At 42.8% G+C, this 21,411-nt stretch overlaps 1 protein-coding gene across 1 annotated transcript in view; it reads left to right on the top strand.

The window, feature by feature from the left end:
* The window catches only part of MAP3K4 (mitogen-activated protein kinase kinase kinase 4), a 109,339-nt gene that overhangs the window by 11,494 nt on the left and 76,434 nt on the right, over positions 1-21,411 (top strand). Inside the window, exon 3 of the mRNA XM_042781574.1 lies at positions 2,704-4,067. Within this exon, the coding sequence (XP_042637508.1) occupies positions 2,704-4,067 (1,364 nt within the window). The remainder of the gene's footprint in view (positions 1-2,703; positions 4,068-21,411) is intronic.

Genomic DNA, 21,411 nt, shown 5'->3' with positions numbered 1-21,411 from the left:
TCCCATGATTGTTCTCTCCAAGGAGTGTATCTACCTGAGGTAAATGTTCAACTCATATGCCTGTATTTTGTTTGGCTGGAAACCACAGGTGTGGGTTCAATTACAGATCTGGAGGGCATCTAGGGGCCATAGTGTCAGTGGTTCCACCAGGCTCTATCAGACCAGCAAACCTGGTCCCCACCTTTTTTTTTTTTTTTTCCCTCCAAATGATTTTGAGTTTTGTTCCACATTGTTCTCCCTCTCTATCAAGGATCTCCTACACTGATCCCCTTCCAAGTGGATGACAGTGGTAGCAGGACATCATCTAGTTCTTCTGGTCTCATACTTGTATAGGCTGCAGATCGGATGGTGTACCAGACGCTAGGACTAATTGTTTCCATGAATTTTGGTTTTCTTCATTCTTCTTTGCTCTGGACGAGGAGAGACCCATCATTGCATCTAGATGGCAGCTTGCTAGTTTTTAAGATCCCAGTCGCTACTCGCCAAAGTAGGAGGTAGAACAATGTTTTGTATAGTATGTTATGCCAATTGAGCTTGATGTTCCCTGCGACTATGATCCCAAGCCCACAGGTTCAAGTTCAACTACTCGATCCCTCTGGGTAGCTGGCTGTGACCAAGCAGTGACCACAACCTTGCCCCTTGTCAGCTCTACTATACACCTGGGAATTCTGATCATTCACATAAACTTATAGGACCATTGTCTCCCAACCCTATATATGTTCTTGGGTACACTCCCCATTTCATAGACATGCCTAATCGTTTAGCCTGTCCACCCATCTCTCCATCCATATACCCATGTTTGCCTTTACTGACAATGCAGTACTATATGTATAAAAGGGTTCATACTTGTTTCTGTACCTCCCATGTACCTCTCTATGTCTTTCTCATCCTCAATGCTGCCATATTGGTCACTCACATTTGGTACATTGCCCTTCTCTTCACCCAAATCAGTACTTATCTCTATCTCTAACAGCCTTTCCTCCCCTTCCCTCCCACCCTTGGTAACCAACAAAGAAAATGTCCTTCTATAGATAAACCTTTCCTTAACTCTTACAGTAATGGACTAAAACAATATTTGTCCTTTTGTGATTGACTTATTTCACTCAGCATAATATCCTCCAAGTTCATCCACGTTATGCGGTGTTTTGCAGATTCTGCATTATTCTTCAGCATTGCATAGTATTCCATTGTGTATATGTACCATAGTTTGGTTATCCATTCCTCAGTTGATGGACATCTAGGTTGTTTCCATCTTTTGGCTATTGTAAATAGTGCTGCGATGAACATGGGTGTGCATATATCTGTTCTTGTCATGGCTCTCACTTCTTTAGGGTATATACCTAGTAATGGGTTATTAGTGGAAAAGATTTGAGTTTTCCTTCTCTGATGGATTTCCACCTTATACAGATTCTGGCTTTCACAGCTTTACTGTATTACAACATTGCTTTATATAATCAAGAACATTTTGATAAATTATGCAATATACTGTTTTGTATGCTGTAAGGTAGGCATACAAAACAAAACCTACAAAAATAAATTTTGCAACTTTGGTAACATGTGATTAGAAGAACCTGAATTAGTTATATAAATAAATACCTTTTTACTATTTAGTATAAGCAGTGTCAAATTACAAATTATATGCCAGCTTTCTATGGCCATATCAGTAATTGTATTTTATAATGGTTTTGGCTGTTTGATCCTAATCAGTAAACTAAGGAAACTGTTTCTCATTATTTAACGTTTTTGTCCTCTGACGCAGTCGTGTGTATGGAGACACATGTGAGCCGATGGAGCATGCTGGTCTGGTGCCCGTCGCTCCTTCTCTGCAGAATTTCCCTGGGTGACGGATCTGCTTTCAGGGTATTCAGTGCATCTCTGTGCACTGATGACATCCAAGTCTCTGTCTTTGCATTTCTCCCCTGTGTGTCAGCCATCATCACATGGATGTGCCATGTTGTTGCTGGATGTTGTCAAGTTGATTTCCAGTCATAGCTTCCCTGTGTGACAGGGTGGAAGTGCCCTGTAGAGTTTCCTAGGCTGTAATCTCTACAGAAGCAGATGGGCAGGTCTTTTTCCTGCAGGGTGGGCTCAAACTGTCAACGTGTTTGATTAGCAGCACTGAGCTCTTAACCGTTGCACCACCAGGACTTCTTGGATGTACGAGAGTTCTGTCTCTCTCTCTCTTCTTGAGCTGTAGGTGATTACTTAGGGAGATTTGACTCAGTGGATAGCTACAGTTTGTCATGTAGGGGTAAACAACTCGTTTTAGGTTCATGTTGTTGTTGTTGTTATATGCCATTGAGTTGTCTCTGACTCATAGCAACCCCTCCTTGGGTTTCCAAGGCAGTATCAGTATGGTAGTAGATCACCCATCCTTCCTTCTGAGGAGTGTTCGGTGGGTTTGAACCGCCAGTCTTCTGGTTAGTAGGCAAGTGCCTTAGGCACTATGCCACCAGAGCTCCCTTTAGGTTCATGGTGGTGAATATAAGAAAATATAGGAGAAAATGGATCGAATCTTTTAAAAATTTTAAAGAGAAATGTTATGTAAATATCTTGATTCATTTAATTTTCAGAATGTGGTCTTTGTTTTTCTCTAGTAAGAATTTGAAAATACAAGTGCATGCAGGTGTCATTTATATTGAAACTCTTCAGAGTAACGTCACATTTTAGAGTAATTTCATGTTTTGTTTGTTTTTCTAATAGAAAAAATGCATGCACCAGATCAGCCTCCACATAAAGACACTGGAAAAGCAGCAGAGAGCCTGGAAGACTACAGCTATAAGCAGGAGAAAAAGATCCGAGCAACTCTTCGAACAACAGAACGTGACCATAAAAAAAATGTGCAGTGCTCCTTCATGTTAGACTCAGTGGCAGGGTCTTTGCCAAAACAGTCGATTCCAGATGTGGGTCTCCACAAGCCTTACCTCAGCCTTGGCTGCAGCAACGCTAAGCTCCCGGTGTCTGTGCCTGTGCCCATAGCCAGAACTGCCCGCCAGACTTCTCGGACTGACTGCCCAGCAGATCGATTGAAGTTTTTTGAAACATTACGACTTCTTCTGAAGCTTACCTCAGTCTCAAAGAAGAAGGACAGGGAGCAGAGAGGACAAGAAAGTACTTCTGCTTTCTGGTTTAACCGATCCAATGAACTGATCTGGTTGGAGCTCCAAGCCTGGCATGCAGGGCGGACCATTAACGACCAGGACCTCTTTTTATACACAGCCCGTCAAGCCATCCCTGACATCATTAATGAAATCCTTACTTTCAAAGTTAACTATGGGAACTTTGCCTTTATTAGAAATGGAGCTAGTGTTAATGGTACTTCCCTAGATGGGCAATGCAGTGCTCCCCGTGGAACAAAGACTGTGGGTTACTCAACCTACCACGAGCATCTCCAGCGCCAGAGGGTCTCGTTTGAGCAGGTGAAGCGGATAATGGAGCTGCTAGAGTACATAGAGGCACTTTACCCATCATTGCAGGCTCTGCAGAAGGACTATGAAAAATACGCTGCAAAGGACTTCCAGGACAGGGTGCAGGCGCTCTGTTTGTGGTTAAACATCACAAAGGACTTAAATCAGAAGTTACGGATTATGGGCACTGTTTTGGGCATCAAGAATTTATCAGACATTGGCTGGCCAGTGTTTGAAATCCCTTCTCCTCGACCATCCAAAGGCCATGAAGCGGAGGATGAGGGTGATGACCCCGAAGGAGACTTGGAAGAGCTGGAGAGCAGTGCAGATGAGAGTGAAGGAGAGCTCAGCTCTGCGTGGAGTGGACGAGGAAGCAGACAGGCCCCTGAGAGCAGTGTTGACACCCAGTCCCAGGACAGTGTGTCTAAGACACTTGAAGGGCTCGAGTCTGAGGAGGAGTCTGCTGGCTGGGGAGCCCCAGACTGCAGTTCTGAAGCAGGCTTTAGCAGACACTGTCGGACTTCTATATACAGACCGTTTGTAGACAAAGCCCTGAAACAAATGGGTTTACGAAAGTTAATTTTAAGACTTCACAAGCTGATGGATGGCTCTTTGCAAAGGGCACGGATAGCCTTGGTCAAGAGCGATCGTCCCGTGGAGGTAGGTTTTGAGTGGCCATCAGTACCGCACACAGCGCCCTTAGTTAATTGCAGTATGTGCTGTGTCATGAGTATGCACTTTCATATTCCTAATATTTTTTAGGTATAAATTGCAGATTTAGATATTTCTATAAAGTACTGTCGTGGGTGGAAAGATGTATCTATGAAAAGGTATGAAGCTTAGTGAATTCAGTGCAGAGTGACTTGCAGAAGGAAAAAGCCCAACCACATAAATAGTGGATGGAGAAGGACAGCCTAGGTGTATGCGGAGAGGGAAGACAGTGGCAGTGGTGGCTGACCACAGGCTGAGTGTGAGTCAGGACAAAATCACCATAGTGCCGAAGTGCTTCACATGAAGACAGCCTCGTGGACATGGGTGTAGTTCTGTTCTCTGTTCTTTGCAGTATACTGCTCTTTCTGATTAGCACATCCAGTTTGGGTCACAATATTTTAAAGAGAGATGTGTGTTGCAGGGAAGTGGAAAGACGATCAAAGGAAAAAAAAAAAGTGCACACTGTTTGGCAAAGGTGCTTAGCTTAGATAATAGACATTTAGGGAAAGAAGGCTTTGTTGTTATCATGTATGCTTTGAAATGTGGAGATTTTTGTAAAGAAGTGACTTCAAGTACTGATTGGGTTTTGATAGCTTGATAGCTCGGAAATTCTTCCCGTTCACGGTGGCAAAGCTGGATGGGGAAGGTTGGGATGTCACTCTGGAGCGTCTAAAAAAGGGCAAGTCAATTTGCACGCGGTCTTTGAGGTCCTTTGAACGTCTGTGCGGCTGTGATTCTGCGTTTTATAGCTATATAGCACATACATATGCATGTGTCTAAGTGTATGTATGTGCGTTTGTATGTACTTAGTATGTTTTCAACTTCAGTTTAATACACAGTCAGGTTTGCTTTAGAGTCAGAAACAGGAACCTGAGTTTGTGAGGTTTCTTTTTAACCTGCTGGCTAGATCACGGATCCTGAGAGGGGTGAGAGCAAGCAGCCATGGAATCTGGCCAGATGTTTGCAGAGTGGATGAATACTTTGTCCCTGTGCTTTGAGTATTATTTTGATTTTACTTAAATGAGCTCATGTATATCCTTTGTCTTGAAGAATAACATTGTGAATGATTTTTCTGTGCAGCTTCTTGTTAGAGTACATGAAGCTTTTTTGTTTTAGTCCATGAATGGCTGTTTTTTTTTTTTTTTTTAATTAGGTTTTGTTGTAGTACTCGTTTTAAAATTGGTGGCACAGAACTGTAGGCACATGATAAGGGGTTTGTCACATACATCAGATAGTGAATAGCCAACTTGGTCTAAGTTTTTGGTTGGACTGGTTGCGTTTCATTAAGGACACATGGGCAAAACAGCGTTGAGGTTTGATTTTAATTTGAAGCAAAGGGACAACAGCTCCCTGGAGGTTTGAGCTACGTTCTGGGTGAGTGGTTCTCACAGGAGAGAGGTCTGACTGTGAGTGAAGGCACTGGGAGGTGGGGCAGGACTGTGTTAGTCTTCGCTGTGTGCTGCCCTCCTCCACATCATTTCCTGTTAACCTTTACTGCTTATGGGAGGAGGCATTCTGGTGGCTCTAAGGTTCATGCATTAGGCTGATAACCAGAAGGTTGACGGTTCGAACACACCAGCCACTGCATGGAGGAAAGATGAGGCAGCCTGCTTCTATAAAGATTAAAACCAAAAAACCAAACTCACTGCCATTGCCAAAGAAGCAAGGAGACTGCATCTCCTGACCTCCACTAACCCCACAAGAGGAAGACAGAATCACCATCAGTAGCCCAAGGCCTATCCCTGTGAGGCCAGACATGCTGCCTCCCTCCAGCCCTTTCACCAACCGTGCCTCACAAAGCACCCACCACCTCTCTGCTGGGTTCAATAATTCACTGCAGTGGCCACACAGAAATCAGATTATGGGGTTTATTAGGGAAGCACCAGGCTACAATTCAAGTTCAGAAATGTACTCGGTCTATTGCAGCCAGCCGTCTCACTCAGCAGCTAGCAGTCTCAGTAGCATGCCAGTCTCTCAGTAGTGCATGTCTCTTGCATCTCTCTCCCAGCAGTGTGTGTGTCTCTCATGTCTTTCAGGAGCACATCCTTCTCAGCCAGCAGCCAGAGACACTTCTTTTGCCTCTAGAAGGGCTCCTTTTGAGCCTGGCAGAGTAGCCAAACCAACCAGTCCCAACATCAGAATTCTATACACCTGAGAGAGAGTGAACTTCCCAGAAGATTGCTTCTTGCTGGTTCAACAGAAATACCCCAGGTGGATAACTTTAGCAATCAGGAGCTACTCAGTTGCTCATAGCAAATTCCACCACAGGGGTTTACACAGACTTATGGCTAGAAAAGCCATACCAGGTAATTTACTACTCCGCAGGCTACCCCCTGGCTTTCCTAGCTGTTATCCCTTTTATACTTCAAAAATTAACATCCCTTTCACCATCAGTTTAAGAACAACCACACCCATGAAAGCATGTGAGGCAACCATTCAAGCCTTTATCTCCCCTATTTTAGATAGCCAATTTCTGGTAGTGTAGTGTCTAAGGCACTTGACTGCTAACCAGAAGGCTGGCAGTTCAAACCCACTAGCTACTCCTCGGAAGGAAGATTGGGCAATCTACTTTCATAGAGATATGCCTCAGAAACCGAAGGAGGGGTTGCTGTGAGTCAGGTCTGACTTGATGGCACATAACAACAACAACAATTTCTAATTTGCCTGTCCCTATCAAACCAGTACTGTCAAGAGATAAGCATGTTCCTTTCTCACTGAAGAATCTTCTGTTATGCTTGGAAACTTTGGGAATCTGCATCCATAAACGAGCAAAAGTCCAGCCCAGTGCAAACCATCAAATTGCAGCAACTTAACACCAGCTCAGTGTCAGACACCTTTCTCTCCATTTGGTCGGGTTCTGATCAGCTCAGCCCTGGCCATTCCAGCTAGGTCATGGGTTCCAGCTGAGAAGTTTGGGAGTCACACTCTTCACTTCAGACTAGTCAGCACCTTTTCTCACATCCTCAGTCCTCAGGGACTATTTCAGTGCCCATAGGCTCACAGCTCCCTGCACTTCAGACCAGCCAGCCCTTCCCTCTCATCCCCAGCCTCCATGGCCTAGGTCAAAGAGTACCAAACTCAGCCTGTTTCTTCTTTGCTGCTCTTCCTCTATTTCCACTGAAGTGGACCCAGGTAGTCAAAAGCGAGTAGCATACAAGCCTACTATTCACTGCTTTCTTTAACTTTCAGTCCTGGAGGGGTTTCTCTCATGGACCATGACTTTTCTACCTCGATGCACCCAAGGCCTAACTACTTGCTTGAAATTCAAAAAAGCCAAGCAGTCATTTTATTTTTTTTCTGTGGGTTCTGTCTTCAAATGCAGATCTTCTGTTCTCTCAGTAGTTGTGATTGGGGCTCAGGTTTTCTACCTAAGCCCCTAATACTCTACACACAGGGCTTGAAACAAAAGCCTGTTTTTTTTTCTGGGCAAATTCTATTCCCCTTTTAACACATCCAGTCACGTATCGGCTGAAGGCAGACTTACACGCTCTTCATTATCCGTAACCCATAAGAATTTCTGATGTACGACTAGGTAAGAGAACATGCAGTATCCATAGTATATTCAGATAAATACATAATCCAAAACATAATCCTTTTTAAGAAATTCCACATTCATCTCTTCACCTTGATTACCTTCCTATTCTGTGTATATGGCCTTGAGCCTTTGGCTGGGTATAACCAAAGCCCTAGCCTCTAAATCAATTATCTCTTTTAGTAGGTAACATCAACCAAAGTAACCATCTAAGACTCCAACGTTTTACTTCCCAGGCCCCTTCCTTCTTTCTTTCAAGCCCCATGCTTCTGTGAGTCTGGAGGCACTGCAACGAATCCTACTGCTTCTGACACCAGCTGCCAAAGGGGCAAGGAGGCTGCATCTTCTGACCTCCTCTAACCCCACAAGAGGAAGACAGAGTCACCTCCAGCCCTTTCACCAACCCTGACACCAGCCTTTCCTCCCGCAGCACCCACCATCTCTCTGCTGGGTTCAATAATTTGCTGCAGTGGCCACACAGAACTCACAAATTATGGGGTTTATCAGGGAAGCACCAGGCTGCAATTCAACTTCAGAAATGCACTCAGTCTCTTGCAGCCGGCCATCTCGCTCAGCAGCCGGCCGTCTCGCTCAGCAGCCGGCCGGCTCAGTAGCACCTCACTCTATCAGTAGTGTGTGTCCCTCATGTTTCTCTCAGCAGTGTGTGTCTCTTGTGTCTCTCCCTCAGCAGCATGTGTCTCTCTTGTCTCTCAGGAGCAGGTTTCTTTCGGTGGCATTTCCTTCTCAGCCAGTGGAGAGACTTCTTTTGCCTCTAGAAGGGCTACTTTTGAGCCTGTCAGACTGGCCAAACCAACCAATCCCAACATCAGAATTCTGTATACCTGAGAGAGAGTGAACTTCCCAGAAGATTGCTTCCTGATGGGTCAACAGAAATACCCCAGGTGGATAACTTTAGCAATCAGGAGCTACTCAGTTGCTCACAGCAAATTCCACCACGGGGTTTACAAAGACTTATGGCTAGAAAAACCATATAGTGTAATTTACTAGACTGTAGTCATTGAGTTGATTCCAACTCATAAATGACCCCCATTAGGTTTCCGAGGCTGTAAATCTTTGCGGAAGTGGATCACCCCATCTTCCTTCCACAGAGCAACTGGTGGATTTGAACTGCTGACCTTCTCGTTAGTAGCCAAATGCCTTATCCAGTGTGCCACCAGAGTTCCTTAGATTACTGTCTTGGAAACCCTGGGGAGCAATTCTCCTTTGTCCTCTAGGGGCACTGTGAGTCAGAATCGACTCGATGGCAGCGAGTTTGGTTTTGGTTTTGGCTCATGAGAGCGTTTTGCATCCCAGAGATGTGTTGGAGGAAGGAAAAGGTTGAGAACTTGTTCACATTTATATTAAAACTGAGTTGAAGAAAATACTGTGCCAGGTTGTTTATCCATAGTTTTGAATGTCCATCAAAATTGTCTTCTTTTGGTCAATTGAGTTGTAACTGGAGAGGTTGTAGAAAAAAGGAAATGGATATATTCAAGGCTTATAACATACACGATCTGTTTATTAGCATTTTCTGTAGACTGTTTACTGTTCAGAAAAATGAACTACAGATGCTTTAGTTTTAAGTTTTGGTTTGTAAATGCTATGTGTTTGTCAAGTAATGGAAGAGAAGCAGAAAACCAAGGTTGGGATTCTTCTTTATTGGTAACTAAGTCCACACTGAATAGATGAGGTTCTGAAATTATAATTAACTAACTAGGAAAGTAACCTTCTATTTGTGTTCCCATGTTCAAGACCATAACTGCTATAACTGGAGAGGGGTGTGTGTGTGTCTGTATGTATGGGTGTGTGTACATTCCTCAATATGTATGTGTAAGAATGTGTATATACTCCCCGTGTGTGTGTGAACGTGTGTACTTTCCATTCCCAGGTTGGTTTTCTTCATCTTTTTAGTAAGTGTGTCAGGGAGTAACTGGGTTCTGTTTCTTACCGTGCCTCTTTCTTACCATGTAACTTTGGGTAAATGACTTGATCTCTCTGAACCTAAGTCTTCTCATCTATAAAATGGGTATAAAATACCTTCGTGCCTGCCTTACAAGGAGTTCTGCTCATGCAGTGGTTAAAGCATTTGACTGCTAACCAAAGGGTTGACAGTTTGAGCCTACCAGCTGTTCTGCAGGAGAACAGTGAGGCAGTCGGCTTCTGTGAAGGTCTGCAGCCTTGGCACCCCTGGGGTGCCATCTGACTTGATGGCAGTGGGTTTTCCCTGCCTTGCAGGATTGCTGCGAGTTTTGACAGGATATTTGTATAAATGGAAAAGGTTTTACAAGTCAAATATAAACTTTATTTTTGAAGTTTTGTTACATTTTGAATCTTCCCTCAATTTTTATTGATTTTTCCCATTTTCTGCTGAATCTGTCTTTACTCCAGCTATTTATATTTTATAGGCACTGTGCAGTTTTCTGTTGAGGTTGTGAAGTTTCTTCCCACTGTTGTTGTTACGTGCTGTTAAGTCGAACTTGACTCATAGCAACCCCTACTTGGGTTTCTGGGGTGGTATCACTATGGAAGTAGATTGCCCAGCCTTCCTTCCAAGGAGTGGCTGGTGGGTTTGAACCACCAGCCTTCTGGTTAGCAGTCAAATGCCTTAGGGACTACACTACCAGAGCTCCTTTCTTCCCACTAGGAGGCAGTTTTAACTACAGTTCTTTTTGCCATTAGCCTCTCAGTGTGTGCCAGTTTTTCATAGCACTGGGTACACACGTTTCTTCCACATCCTCTTCAAGTAGGTCGGGACACACCCGTCTCAAACAGTGAAATTCCTTTATCACCATCTGTGTTCCAGCCTGAAGTCACCCTCAGCGTTAACAGAAAGTTCACTTTTTGTATTATATAATTCTGTGGCTTTTGTCCGTTTGTTTTAAATGCCCATAAAATATTCCAGCCACAAGTTGTGATATTTTATGTTCCTTCTCTTTTGCTTTTCCTTATGAAATTTATGTATTTTCAGAAGAGAAAGATAAAATGAAAATTGTTTTTAATGTAATGTACAAACAAGTGAAGGAGCTCTAATAGGTGCAGTGCCAAGGCATTTGACTGCTAATAAAAGGTTGGTGGTTCAAACCCACCAGCCATAAAGATTTACCACTTTGGAAACCCAGACCAATGACTTAGTCATTGCAAATACCTTTTTTCAACGACATAAATGGCAGCTATCCATGTGGACCTTGCCAGATGGAATCAGATCAGCTACATCTGTGGAAAGAGGTGATGGAGAAGTTTAATATCTTCAGCCAAAACAAGGCCAAGAGCTAACTGTGGAACAGACCATCAGTTGTTCATGCAAGTTCACGTTGAAGCTGAAGACAAAGCAATTCCATGAGAGCCAAAACCTGACCTTGATTATATCCCACAAGAATTTAGAGATCATCTGAAGAATAGATTTGACACATTGAACACCAACGACTGAAGATGGGACAGAAGTTGTGGGATATTATCGAGAACATCGTACATGAAGAAAGCAAAAAGGTCATTAAAAAGAAACCAAAGGAAGACCAAAGTGGATGTCAGAAGAGAGTCTGAAATTTGCTCTTGAATGGAGAGTAGCTAAAGCAAATGGAAGAAATGACAAGATAAAAGAGCTGAAAAGAAGATTTCAGAGAGCAGCTCGAGAAGACCAAGTCACTTACTCTAATGGAATGTTCGAAGACTTGAGGTTAGAAAACCAAAAGGGAAGAGCATGCTTGACATTTCTCAAGACGAAAGAAATGAAGAAAAAATTCAAGCCTTGAGTTGCAGTATTGAAAGATTCTGTGGGCCAAATATTGAATAATGCAGGAAGTATCAAAAGAAGATGGAAGGAATTCACAGAATCACTTTAGGAAAAAGAAATGGTTGATGTTCATCTCTTTCAGGAGGTGGCACATGATCAAGAACCAATGGCATTGAAGGAAGAAGTCGAAGCTGCACTGAAGGAATTGGTGAAAAACAAGGTTCTAGGAATTGACAGAATATCCATTGAGATGTTTCAACAAATGGATGCAGTACTGGAAGCACTCACTTTGGAAGACAGCTACCTGGCCAACTGACTGGATTGATATTTGTGCCTGTTCCAAAGAATAGTGATTCAACAGAATGTGAAAATTATTGAACTATACATATCATTGATAGCAGACAACAGAACTTTGCTTGCTGACAGTGAGGATGACTTGAAGCACTTAGAGATCAGGATTAAAGACTATAGTCTGCAGTATGGATTATACCTCGGTATAAAAAAAAAAAAAAATCCTCACAACTGGACCAATAAGCAGGATCATGATAGATGGAGAAAAGGTTGAAGCTATCAAAGATTTCATATTACCAGGATCCACAATTAACAATCATGGAAGTAGCAGTCAAGAAATCAGACATCATATTGCACTGAACAAATCTGCTGCTAAAGACCACCTTAAGTGTTTAAGAGCAAAGATGTCTGTTTGAAGACTAAGGTGTGCCTAACCCAAACCATGGTATTTTCAGTCACCTCATATGCATATGAAAGCTGGACAGTAAATAAGGAAGACTAAAGAAGAGTTGATTCTTTTGAGTTGTGGTGTTGGCAAAGAATGCTGAAAGTACCATGGACTGCCAGAAGAACAAACAAATCTGTCCTGGAAGAAGTGCAGTTGGAATGCTTCTTGGAAGCAAGTATGGCCAGATTTCATCTCATCTACTTTTTGGTCATGTCAGAAGGGACCGTTCACTGGAGAAGGATATCATGGTTGGTAAAGTGGAGGGGCAGTGAAAAAGGAAAAAGGGACAGACCCTCAACAAGATGGATTGACACAGTGAGTGCAACAATGGGCTCAGGTATAGCAAGGATTGTGGGGATGGTGCATGACCGGGCTGTGTGGGCAGTGTTTCGTTATGTTGTGTATAGATAGGGTCGCTATGAGTTGGAGCTGACTCTATGGCACCTAACAACAACAACAACACAAACAAGTACAGGTTATCTCAAGTCCTGAGAAGATTTTGGTAACTTTTTTTGTGTGTGTTAAGAAGGATCATGGTTACTATACTGGCGAAGGTAATAGTGTTTGTCTTTGGAGTCTAAAAATAATTATGGTAATATTTTGGTAAACAAAATAAGCCCTATCTGTCAGTTGTCAAAGCATGTTGAAACTAGGAAATACAATAGCTGCCACTTGCGGGGGCCTGACCATGTGGCAAACACCACAGCCTTCTGGCATAGTGTAGGTATTGCTCCATTTTACAGATAAGACAACTGGTTTGGAGAGAGCAGGTAACTTTCTCAAAATCATGGAGCTGCACGTGCTGGCACAGGGATTCAGACCCAGGTTCCTTGGATTCTAGACTCTTAGCTGTACTAATAGTTTCCAAACTGGGCTGCATGTCAGCCTAACCCAGGGAGCTTTTGCATGTATATACCCCTGTGCCATACAGGGAGTATGGGGGCCAAGGGGCAGGACTGATCAGAATCCCCAGGTAGGGCTTGAGCATTGGCATTTCGGACAGACCTCCAATGTGCACAGTTGTAGCCAGACCATTGGAAATACTAATTAGGCCTTAGGATCAGTGGTTATTGTCGTTGTTGTTATGTGCCATTGAGTTGGACCCGACTCCTAGCGACCCCTGCTTGGGTTTCCGAGGCAGTATCACTACAGAAGTAGATTGCCCAACCTTCTTTCCGAGGAGTGGCTGGTGAGTTTGAACCGCCAGCGTTCTGGTTAGCAGTCAAGTGCCTTAGGTACTATGCTACCAGAGCTTCTTTTAGGTCAACATAAAATTGAGCAAAAGTACAAAGTTCCTGAATACTCCCCTTTCTCCAGCCCAGTTTCACCTGTCATTAACATCTTGATTTCCTGTAGCACATTTCTTAAAATTGATGCATCAATGTTGGTCCATTATTGTTAACTGATGTCCATAGTTCACATCAGGGACCACTCTTTGTATTGTAAAGTTCTACAACTTTTGACAAATATGTGTCATGTATCCACTATTACATGATCATGCAGAGTAATTTCATTGCCCTAGAAATGCCTTGTACTCTGCCTCTTCACCTCTTCTTTCTAAACTACTGATCTTTTTTTTTTTTTTTTAGACCATCTCTATGGTTTTCCTTTCTCCAGAATGTAATATGCTAGGAATCACACAGTATTGTGTGACACTGATTTCCTTCACTTAGCAGTATCCATTTAGGGTTCCTCCATGTCTTTCCATGGCTTGATAGCTCATTACGTTTGTTTTTTATCATTGAAAAATATTCCATTGTATGGATGGACCACAGTTTGTTCATTTACCTATTGAGGACATCTTGTTTGTTTCTAGTTTTTGGCAGTTATGAATAGAGTTTCTGTAAACATCCGCTTTGTATCCATGTGGATAAATACCTAGGTGCTCATTGCTGGATCATATGGTAAGCCTATGTTTAGCTTTGTAAGAAACTGTCAAATTATCTTTCTAAAGTGGTTGTACCACTTGGCATTTCCACCAGCAATGAATGAATATACCTGTTGCCTGCATCCTCACCAGCATTTGGTTTTGTCAATGTTTTGGAGAGTTGTGCCCAAAATGAAGAAATTAAAGATTGAGAGTTTTTTTTAAACCAATTTTTGCCATTTGGAATTGATCAAACATGAACTCAAGATGCATTGGTCATTACTTGTGAAAAGTTAGAAATGAGAAGGAGCTGTAGTTGGAAGATATGGCTTTGAGGCTGGAAGGGACACCAGAGGACTCATGATAGAATTTTATAAGAGCAACGACTTATTCATGGCAGGTGCTTTTTTCCAACAACAGAACGTTTGACTCTGCATGTGGACCTTGCTGGACAGAATAGACAGGAAGCAAGTCAGCTGCATCTGTGGAAAGAGATGAAGGAGAACTCGCCCAGGATCATCATCAGTGAACAAGGCCAGGGGCACTGGAACAGACCATCAATTGTTCATATCCAAGTTCAAGTTGAAGCTGAAGAAAATGAAAACAAATCCATGAGAGCCAAAATACAACCTTGATTATATCCCAAGAACATCTGAATGTACAGACTATCTGAAGAGTACATTTGATGCTTTGAACACCACTGACCGAAGACCAGATGAGGTGTAGGATGACATTAAGAACATCATACATGAAGAAAGCAAAAAGTCATTAAAAAGACAGGAAGGGAAGAAAAAGCCAAAATAGATGTCAGAAAAGACTCTGAAACTTGTTCTTGAATGTAGAGTAGCTAAAGTAAGTGTAAGAAATGAAATAAAAGAGCTGAACAGAAGATTTCAAAGGGTGGCTCAAGAAGACAAAGTGTAAAGTATCATAATGAAATGTGCAAAGACCTAGAGTTAGAAAACCAAAAAGGGGAAAAATGCTCAGCATTTCTCTAGCTGAAAGAAATGAAGAAAAAGCCAAGCCTCGAGTTTCAATATTGAAGGATTCTGTGAGCAAAGTGTTGAACAACATAGGAAGTATCAAAAGAAGATGTAAGGAATACAGAGTCACTGTACCAACAACTATTGGTTGATGTTCAGTCACCTCAGGAGGTAGCATATGATCAAGAACCAGTGATATTAAAGAAAGAAGTCAAAGCTGCATTGAAGGCATTGGTGAAAAAGAAGCCTCCAGGAATTGACAGAAAAGTCATTGAGATGTTTCAACAAATGGGTGCAATACTAGAAACACTGAATTGTCTATGCCAACAAATTTAGAAGACAACTGTCTGGCTAACTGGCTGGAAGAGAACCCATTCCAAAGAATAGTGATCCAGCAAAATGTGGAAATTATCAAACAGGATCATTAATATCAGGCACAAGTAACATTTTTCCGATAACTCAAAAATGATTGCAGCAGTGCATCAACAGGGAACTACCGGAAATTCAAGTTGGCTTCAGAAGAAGAAGCAGAATGAGAGTTAGTCACTGCTGATGTCAGATGGATCTTAGCTGAAAGCAGAGAATACTAGAAAGATGTTTACCTGTGTTTTATTGACTATGCAACGGCATTTGACTGTGTGAGTCATAGAAAATTACAGAGAGTGTTGTGAAGAATGGGAATTCCAGAACGCTTATTGTGCTCCTGAGCAACCTGTACATAGAACAAGAGACAGTGGCTCGAACAGAGCAAGGGGATATTGCGTGGTTTAAAATCAGGAAAGATGTGTGTGAGAGTTTCACCATACTCATTCAGTCTGTATGCCGAGTAAATAATCTGGGCAGCTGGGATGTATGATGAACACAGCATCAGGACTGGAGGAGGACTCATTAACAGCCAGTGATGTGCAGATGACACAACCCTGCTTGTTGAAAGTGAAGATGACTTGAAGCACTTACTAATGAAGATCAAAGACTACAGTCTTCAGTATGGACTACACCTCAACACAAAGGAAAACAAAAATCCTCACAACTGGACCAATAAGCAACATCACGATAAATGGAGAAAAGATTGACGTTGTTAAGGATTTAATTTTCCTTGGGTCCACAGTCAGCATGCATGGAAGCAGCAGTGAAGAAGTGATATGACATAGTGCACTGGGAAAATCTGCTACAAGAGACCTCTTTAAAGTGTTGAGAGCTAAGGTACCACTTGGAGGATTAAGGTGTGCCTGACACAAGCAGTGGTATTTTCATCTGCCTCATAATGCATGCGAAAGCTGGACAGTGAATGAGGAAGACCAAAGAAGGATTGATGCTTTAGAATTACGGTGTTGGTGAAGAATATCGAATATAACACGACTGCCAGGAAAACAGATCTGTCTTGGCAAAATTACAGCCAGTCTGCTCCTTAGAAACAAGGATGGTGAGATATCATCTCACATAGTTTGATGTGTTATCAGGAAGGATCAGTCCCTGAAGAGAGACATCAATGCTTGGGTAAGTGTAGAGTGTAAGCGAGAAAGATAAAGACCCTCTACGTGATGGGTCAAGACAGTGGCTGAATCAGGGCTCAGACACGCAAACAGCGGTGAGGATGACGCAGGACTGGGCCGTGTTTTGTTCTGTTGTACCTCGGACCGCTGTGAATTGGAGATGACTCAGTGGTACCTAGCAACAATGGAATCTCATGGTTTGCAATTCTGTAATTACATGTGATGTTACTTATCTTTTCATATGCTTATTTGCCATCTGTATATCCTCTGTGGTGAGGGGTCTCTTCAGATCCTTGGCTCATTTTATACATTGGGTTGTTTGTTTTCTTATTGAATTTTAAGAGTTCTCTGTGTTTTGGATGGAATTCCTTTTTCAGATAATATGGTTTGCAGATATTTTCTCCAATCTGTAGCTTGGCTTTTCATTCTCTTACTCTCTTTGGCCGAGTAGATTAATTTTAATGAAGTACAACTTAACATTTTTTCCCTTTTATGAATTGCTTCCAGTAATGTATCTAAAAACCCATTACCAAACCTAAGGTCACCTATATTTTCTCCTGTAATTTTCTAGAGGTTTTATAGTCTTATATTTTACAGACTCAGGATTGATCGATTGATTGATTTATCGTGTAGGGGAACAATTCTGCCTATTTTCCTTCCAAAGATTTCTAGGCTGCTTTTCACGCATTACTTTTTTTTCACTTTATTATAAGTTTGTCAAAGCCATACAAGATACCATTAGCATTATTGTTGTAGTCGTGTTTTTATTGATGTCCTTGTATTAGTGAGGCTTTCCAGTTTGGCTGTCCTGATTTTACATCACATTTAATCCTGCATTTCTCATGGAAATGAAATAATAGCAAATATGCCATTATCACACCTTCCTTCCTCTTCGTCACTCTCTGAATTTTTTTGAAGTAATTGGGAATTGAAGTTCCAGGCTTTTTCCTTACAGCATGCTATTTTTGTATTTCAAATATTCCTTTCTAGGACTTGTAGTACAGTCTGTTACCAAGTTATCATGTAAATGGACGCACTTGTAAATTTCCCTGGATTGATTGCTGTCACTTCCCTAGGAATTCTTCTTTCCCCATCCGGAGATCAATTTTCTTTTGACTGGACTGGACTCTACCTTCTTAAGTAGCTTTTTAGAGAAGATAAATGATTACTTTTGAGTTCTACCATTCAGAGAATTCTTTCCTTCCTTTCTTTTTTTGGTGGGGCTCTTCATGTGTTAGTGATGTTTTGACTGGGCAGAAGCTCTTCTTCTGCCTTTGTGGAATTCCTGAGAGCTCTTGGATCTGACTTTTGTTTCTTGTTTTCTACTCAAAGTTACCATTCCTTTTTCCTTTTGCTTTGTGTTACAGTGATACTTTGAGCAGTTAGTGTCTTAATTGTTGATTCAGTTTTTGTTTCTACTGCCTTCATTGACTTCATTTCAGAGATCTTTGTTTGTTTTGATGGCAGAGCCCTTTCATGAGGAATTGTGGTAGACAATTTTTACAATTCTCTCCTGTTTCCTGCATTAAATCAGTTTCAGTTCAAGCCAGCTATTCTACTTCTTCACTTTGAGTCTCTTTGTTAAGCCTGCTGGTTCCTCTTAAGTGCTCAGTAATTTTTAAGGGTCTGTTCTCCTTTGTGTGGACTTGTTGCATTGACCTACCAGGCCCCACCAAGGGTGTGTATTTCCTCAGCAGCTGTGTGGTCTGCCTGCTGGGCTTCCCAGCAGTGCTGGTCGGTAGTGGTCGAGAGGGGTCAGGGGACTGTTCCCTTTCCCACTGAGCCTGCAGCAAATGGTTGAGCAGATGGGCACTGTAGGTAATGTCTGAAGAACTCTTTAGAATTATAGAAGGTTTCCTGAGTGTTACAGAGCTTTAAATAAACATTTTATCTGATGCCATTCTCTATAACGGGGGTGGGGTGGGGTGGGGGGGTGGATTTATAGTGCTTCAGGCTTCAAATAGGCATGTTTTGACCCTGACCACATTTATCACAAGTGATCATTTCAAAAATTATCTGCCTGTTTTAGGAATGCTTGCTGTTATGGGGAACCGCAGTAGGTGCTAATTTAAATGCTAACATATGTGTTGACCATGATAGGATAAAGCAGCCTTGCCGTCTTTAGTGCTGACACAGGTGGCCGCCCACTTGTACATGCTGGCAGGTAGTTACTTGCTAGGATTTGTTGGCTTGATGTCTCAGTGTCATTACCTAGACTAAATGTCTAGGTTTTAAGGAGCAGAAGGAAATTTTTTCCTCTCGGACATACGTGAATCATTTGTTTAGTATGTAGTTGGGAATGTTACACTATGTAAGAAGAAAACAAAGTCCTGCTTTTTGTCATTAATTATGTCTCTGTTACACCAAATATATAAACATTCCAAAAGAAAACCTCAAAGCATCCACCTTTAAAACTGCTGACCCTGTCTGCTGATCACTGAGATGTCCCCATTGTCATCACGCAGTCCAGTGACAGATCTGAGAGCAGGTTGACTGGTCACGGGTTCCATCTCAGAGTCCGATAGCTGATAAATGAGAGAAGTGGACACACTGGTACTGTCCTGGCGTGCTTCCCTCTGAATCACTTCATCAAACATTTGTTTGGTGCCTGTTATTTGCCAGATACTCAGCTGAGTATTGGAAATCCTTAGCTAACTAGTGATACACAGCCAGCTTTTTCAGGAGCTAAGAATCTAATAGGGAAATCCAGTAAGTAAAATAACATTGTGGGAAAGCTTGATAAATACAGCTGTGGAAGCATTCCAAGGCCCACATACTGGGAGGACAGGGCGAGGTAAAACTCCTTATCTGAGGCAATCCTAGAAAGCTTTATCAAGGAGAGTGCCATCTGAGTTTCCTTCAGAAGAGACATGGGAAGTTTATCTGGGTCAGGACATTATCAGCAGATAATAACCTCTGATAATTAAAAGTATGAATTTGCACATAGGCATGTTTGTTGAAAGCAGAGTGCTGTAAGAGGTTTATGGATAAGGGAGGAGGAGGTGAGGAGATAAGAGTCAAGATTTCTGCAGAGACCAGACCATGAGGCTGAATAAAGGGACCTGATACTGGTGACACAGTGGTTAAGCGCTTGGCTGCTAACCGAAAAGTCAGCAGTTCGAAACTGCCAACAGCTCTGCAGGAAAAAGATGTGGCTTTGTTTCCTTAAAGATTTGTAGCCTTGGAAACCCTCTGGGGCAGCTCTATCTGTCCTGTAGAGTTGCTGTGAGTCACTCACTTCGATGGCAGTGGATTTAGACTTTTTGGAATATGTATGTAGCTTTGGTGGCACAGTGATAGAGTGCCCGGCTGCTAACTGAGAGGTTCATGGTTCAGACCCACCAGCCACTCTGTGGGAGAAAGATGTGTAAGTCTACTTCCAGAAAGATGGCAGCTTTAGAAACCCTATAGGCCGTTTCTGCTCCATACTATAGTGTCACTATGAGTTGGAACCAACTCAATGACAGCTTAATACTTGTGGTGCCAGTAAAGTACCCTAAAACAGAAGAATGGGTAAGTCACCGCTTTCAGAACAAAATCACCTTGGGAGGCGTCACCAGGTCAAGAGATTAAGTGCTGGAATTGTGAAAAGGCAGTGTGTGTTAAAGCAGGTAATGTATACTATCTACTCATTGTTCTTGACTCAATTTCGGCTTACAGTGACCTTACAGGGCAGAGTAGTACCTCATAGGCTGTCATGTTTACGGAAGCAGATTGCCACATCTTTCTTCCACGGAGTAGCTGATAAGTTTGAACTGCTGACCTCTTGGTTGGCAGTTGAGCACTTAACCAGTGTGCCACCAGGGCTCTTAGATAAGGTGTAAAGTACAAAAATGGATTTGCAAAATCTTTGGGAGACACAACTGATGAGGGCTGGTGAACTGTCTCTGCGTGCGGTGTTGATGCACCCCCACCCCCACCCCCGTTGGCTGGAGATGGGAAGCACCGCACAGCCCATGGAGCCGTCAGAGCAGGGCCCTGCGTGCGGCCCAGGCCTCTGCAGATCCCCGAAGTGGGCTTGGCACACGTGCGACCCAAGATGAGGTCACTGGCACTTGCTCTAAACCAACAAATGACCAGGAGACAGACGGATATGTCAATGGCAGTAATTATCCAAACAGGTAATGTTTTCAAAGCACTTTTTTCACATACTCATTCATTTAATCTTTATAGTAACAGTATGGTTAGAGGCTGCCTTATTTTTAAAATGGAGAAATCAAACCTGAGAGGCTAAGTAATGTTTCCAGAATCATAGCAAACTTGAAACCAGGTTTACTGATGTGGGGTCCTTGATTTCTTTTCTTATTGAAGCATGCCATGTCTAACTGTCAGGAAAATCGGAGTGAACTCAGGGTGGAGAGAGTTGTATTCAGCGTGCTATGGGGCAGGACAGAGTCATCAGACAGCCATCACGATGTGGGCCTTGGAGAGTAAGATGGGATTTGAGGAGTGAGGAGAGGAGCAGGCCCAGATGAGGAACTGGCGTGAGCCTGAGCACAGGAGTTCAGGAGGGGTGTGTACCTAGGGCCTGTGAAGCTGGAGGTGTCATGGGGAGGAATGTCACGGTTGAAGAGGTCGCTCAGGAGAGTTAGAAGTGACCCTGGAGGGTCTGGATGTGCAGCAGAGTTCTTTGGATTTTACTTTGTAAATGGGCAGGTGGGGGGAGTCCTTGACAGTTTCAGAGGTGGTATTGTTGGTTAGTTCATTCAGCACACATTCACTGACAGCCTGTACTAAATGGCAGGCATGAGATGTCATCAGAAAATAGTGGTGAGACAGTTGAAGCCCCTGCCCTCATGAAGCTCTCCACAAACAAGTGCTTGCAAAGTGTGGATGCAAGGAGTGGGGTGCGCTGGTGAGGAATTGCTAGAGGGGAAGGTGAGCCGGGAAAGGCTCACAGGAAGTGAGTGGCAGAGCTGAGGGGAGACGCAGGCAGCACTAGTGGTGCT

The sequence above is a fragment of the Orycteropus afer genome, unplaced genomic scaffold, assembly GCF_000298275.1.
Source record: "Orycteropus afer afer isolate SDZICR_OR568_19922 unplaced genomic scaffold, OryAfe1.0 scaffold00135, whole genome shotgun sequence".
Lineage (NCBI taxonomy): Eukaryota > Metazoa > Chordata > Mammalia > Tubulidentata > Orycteropodidae > Orycteropus > Orycteropus afer.
This window is presented reverse-complemented; position numbering and strand designations above follow the sequence as displayed.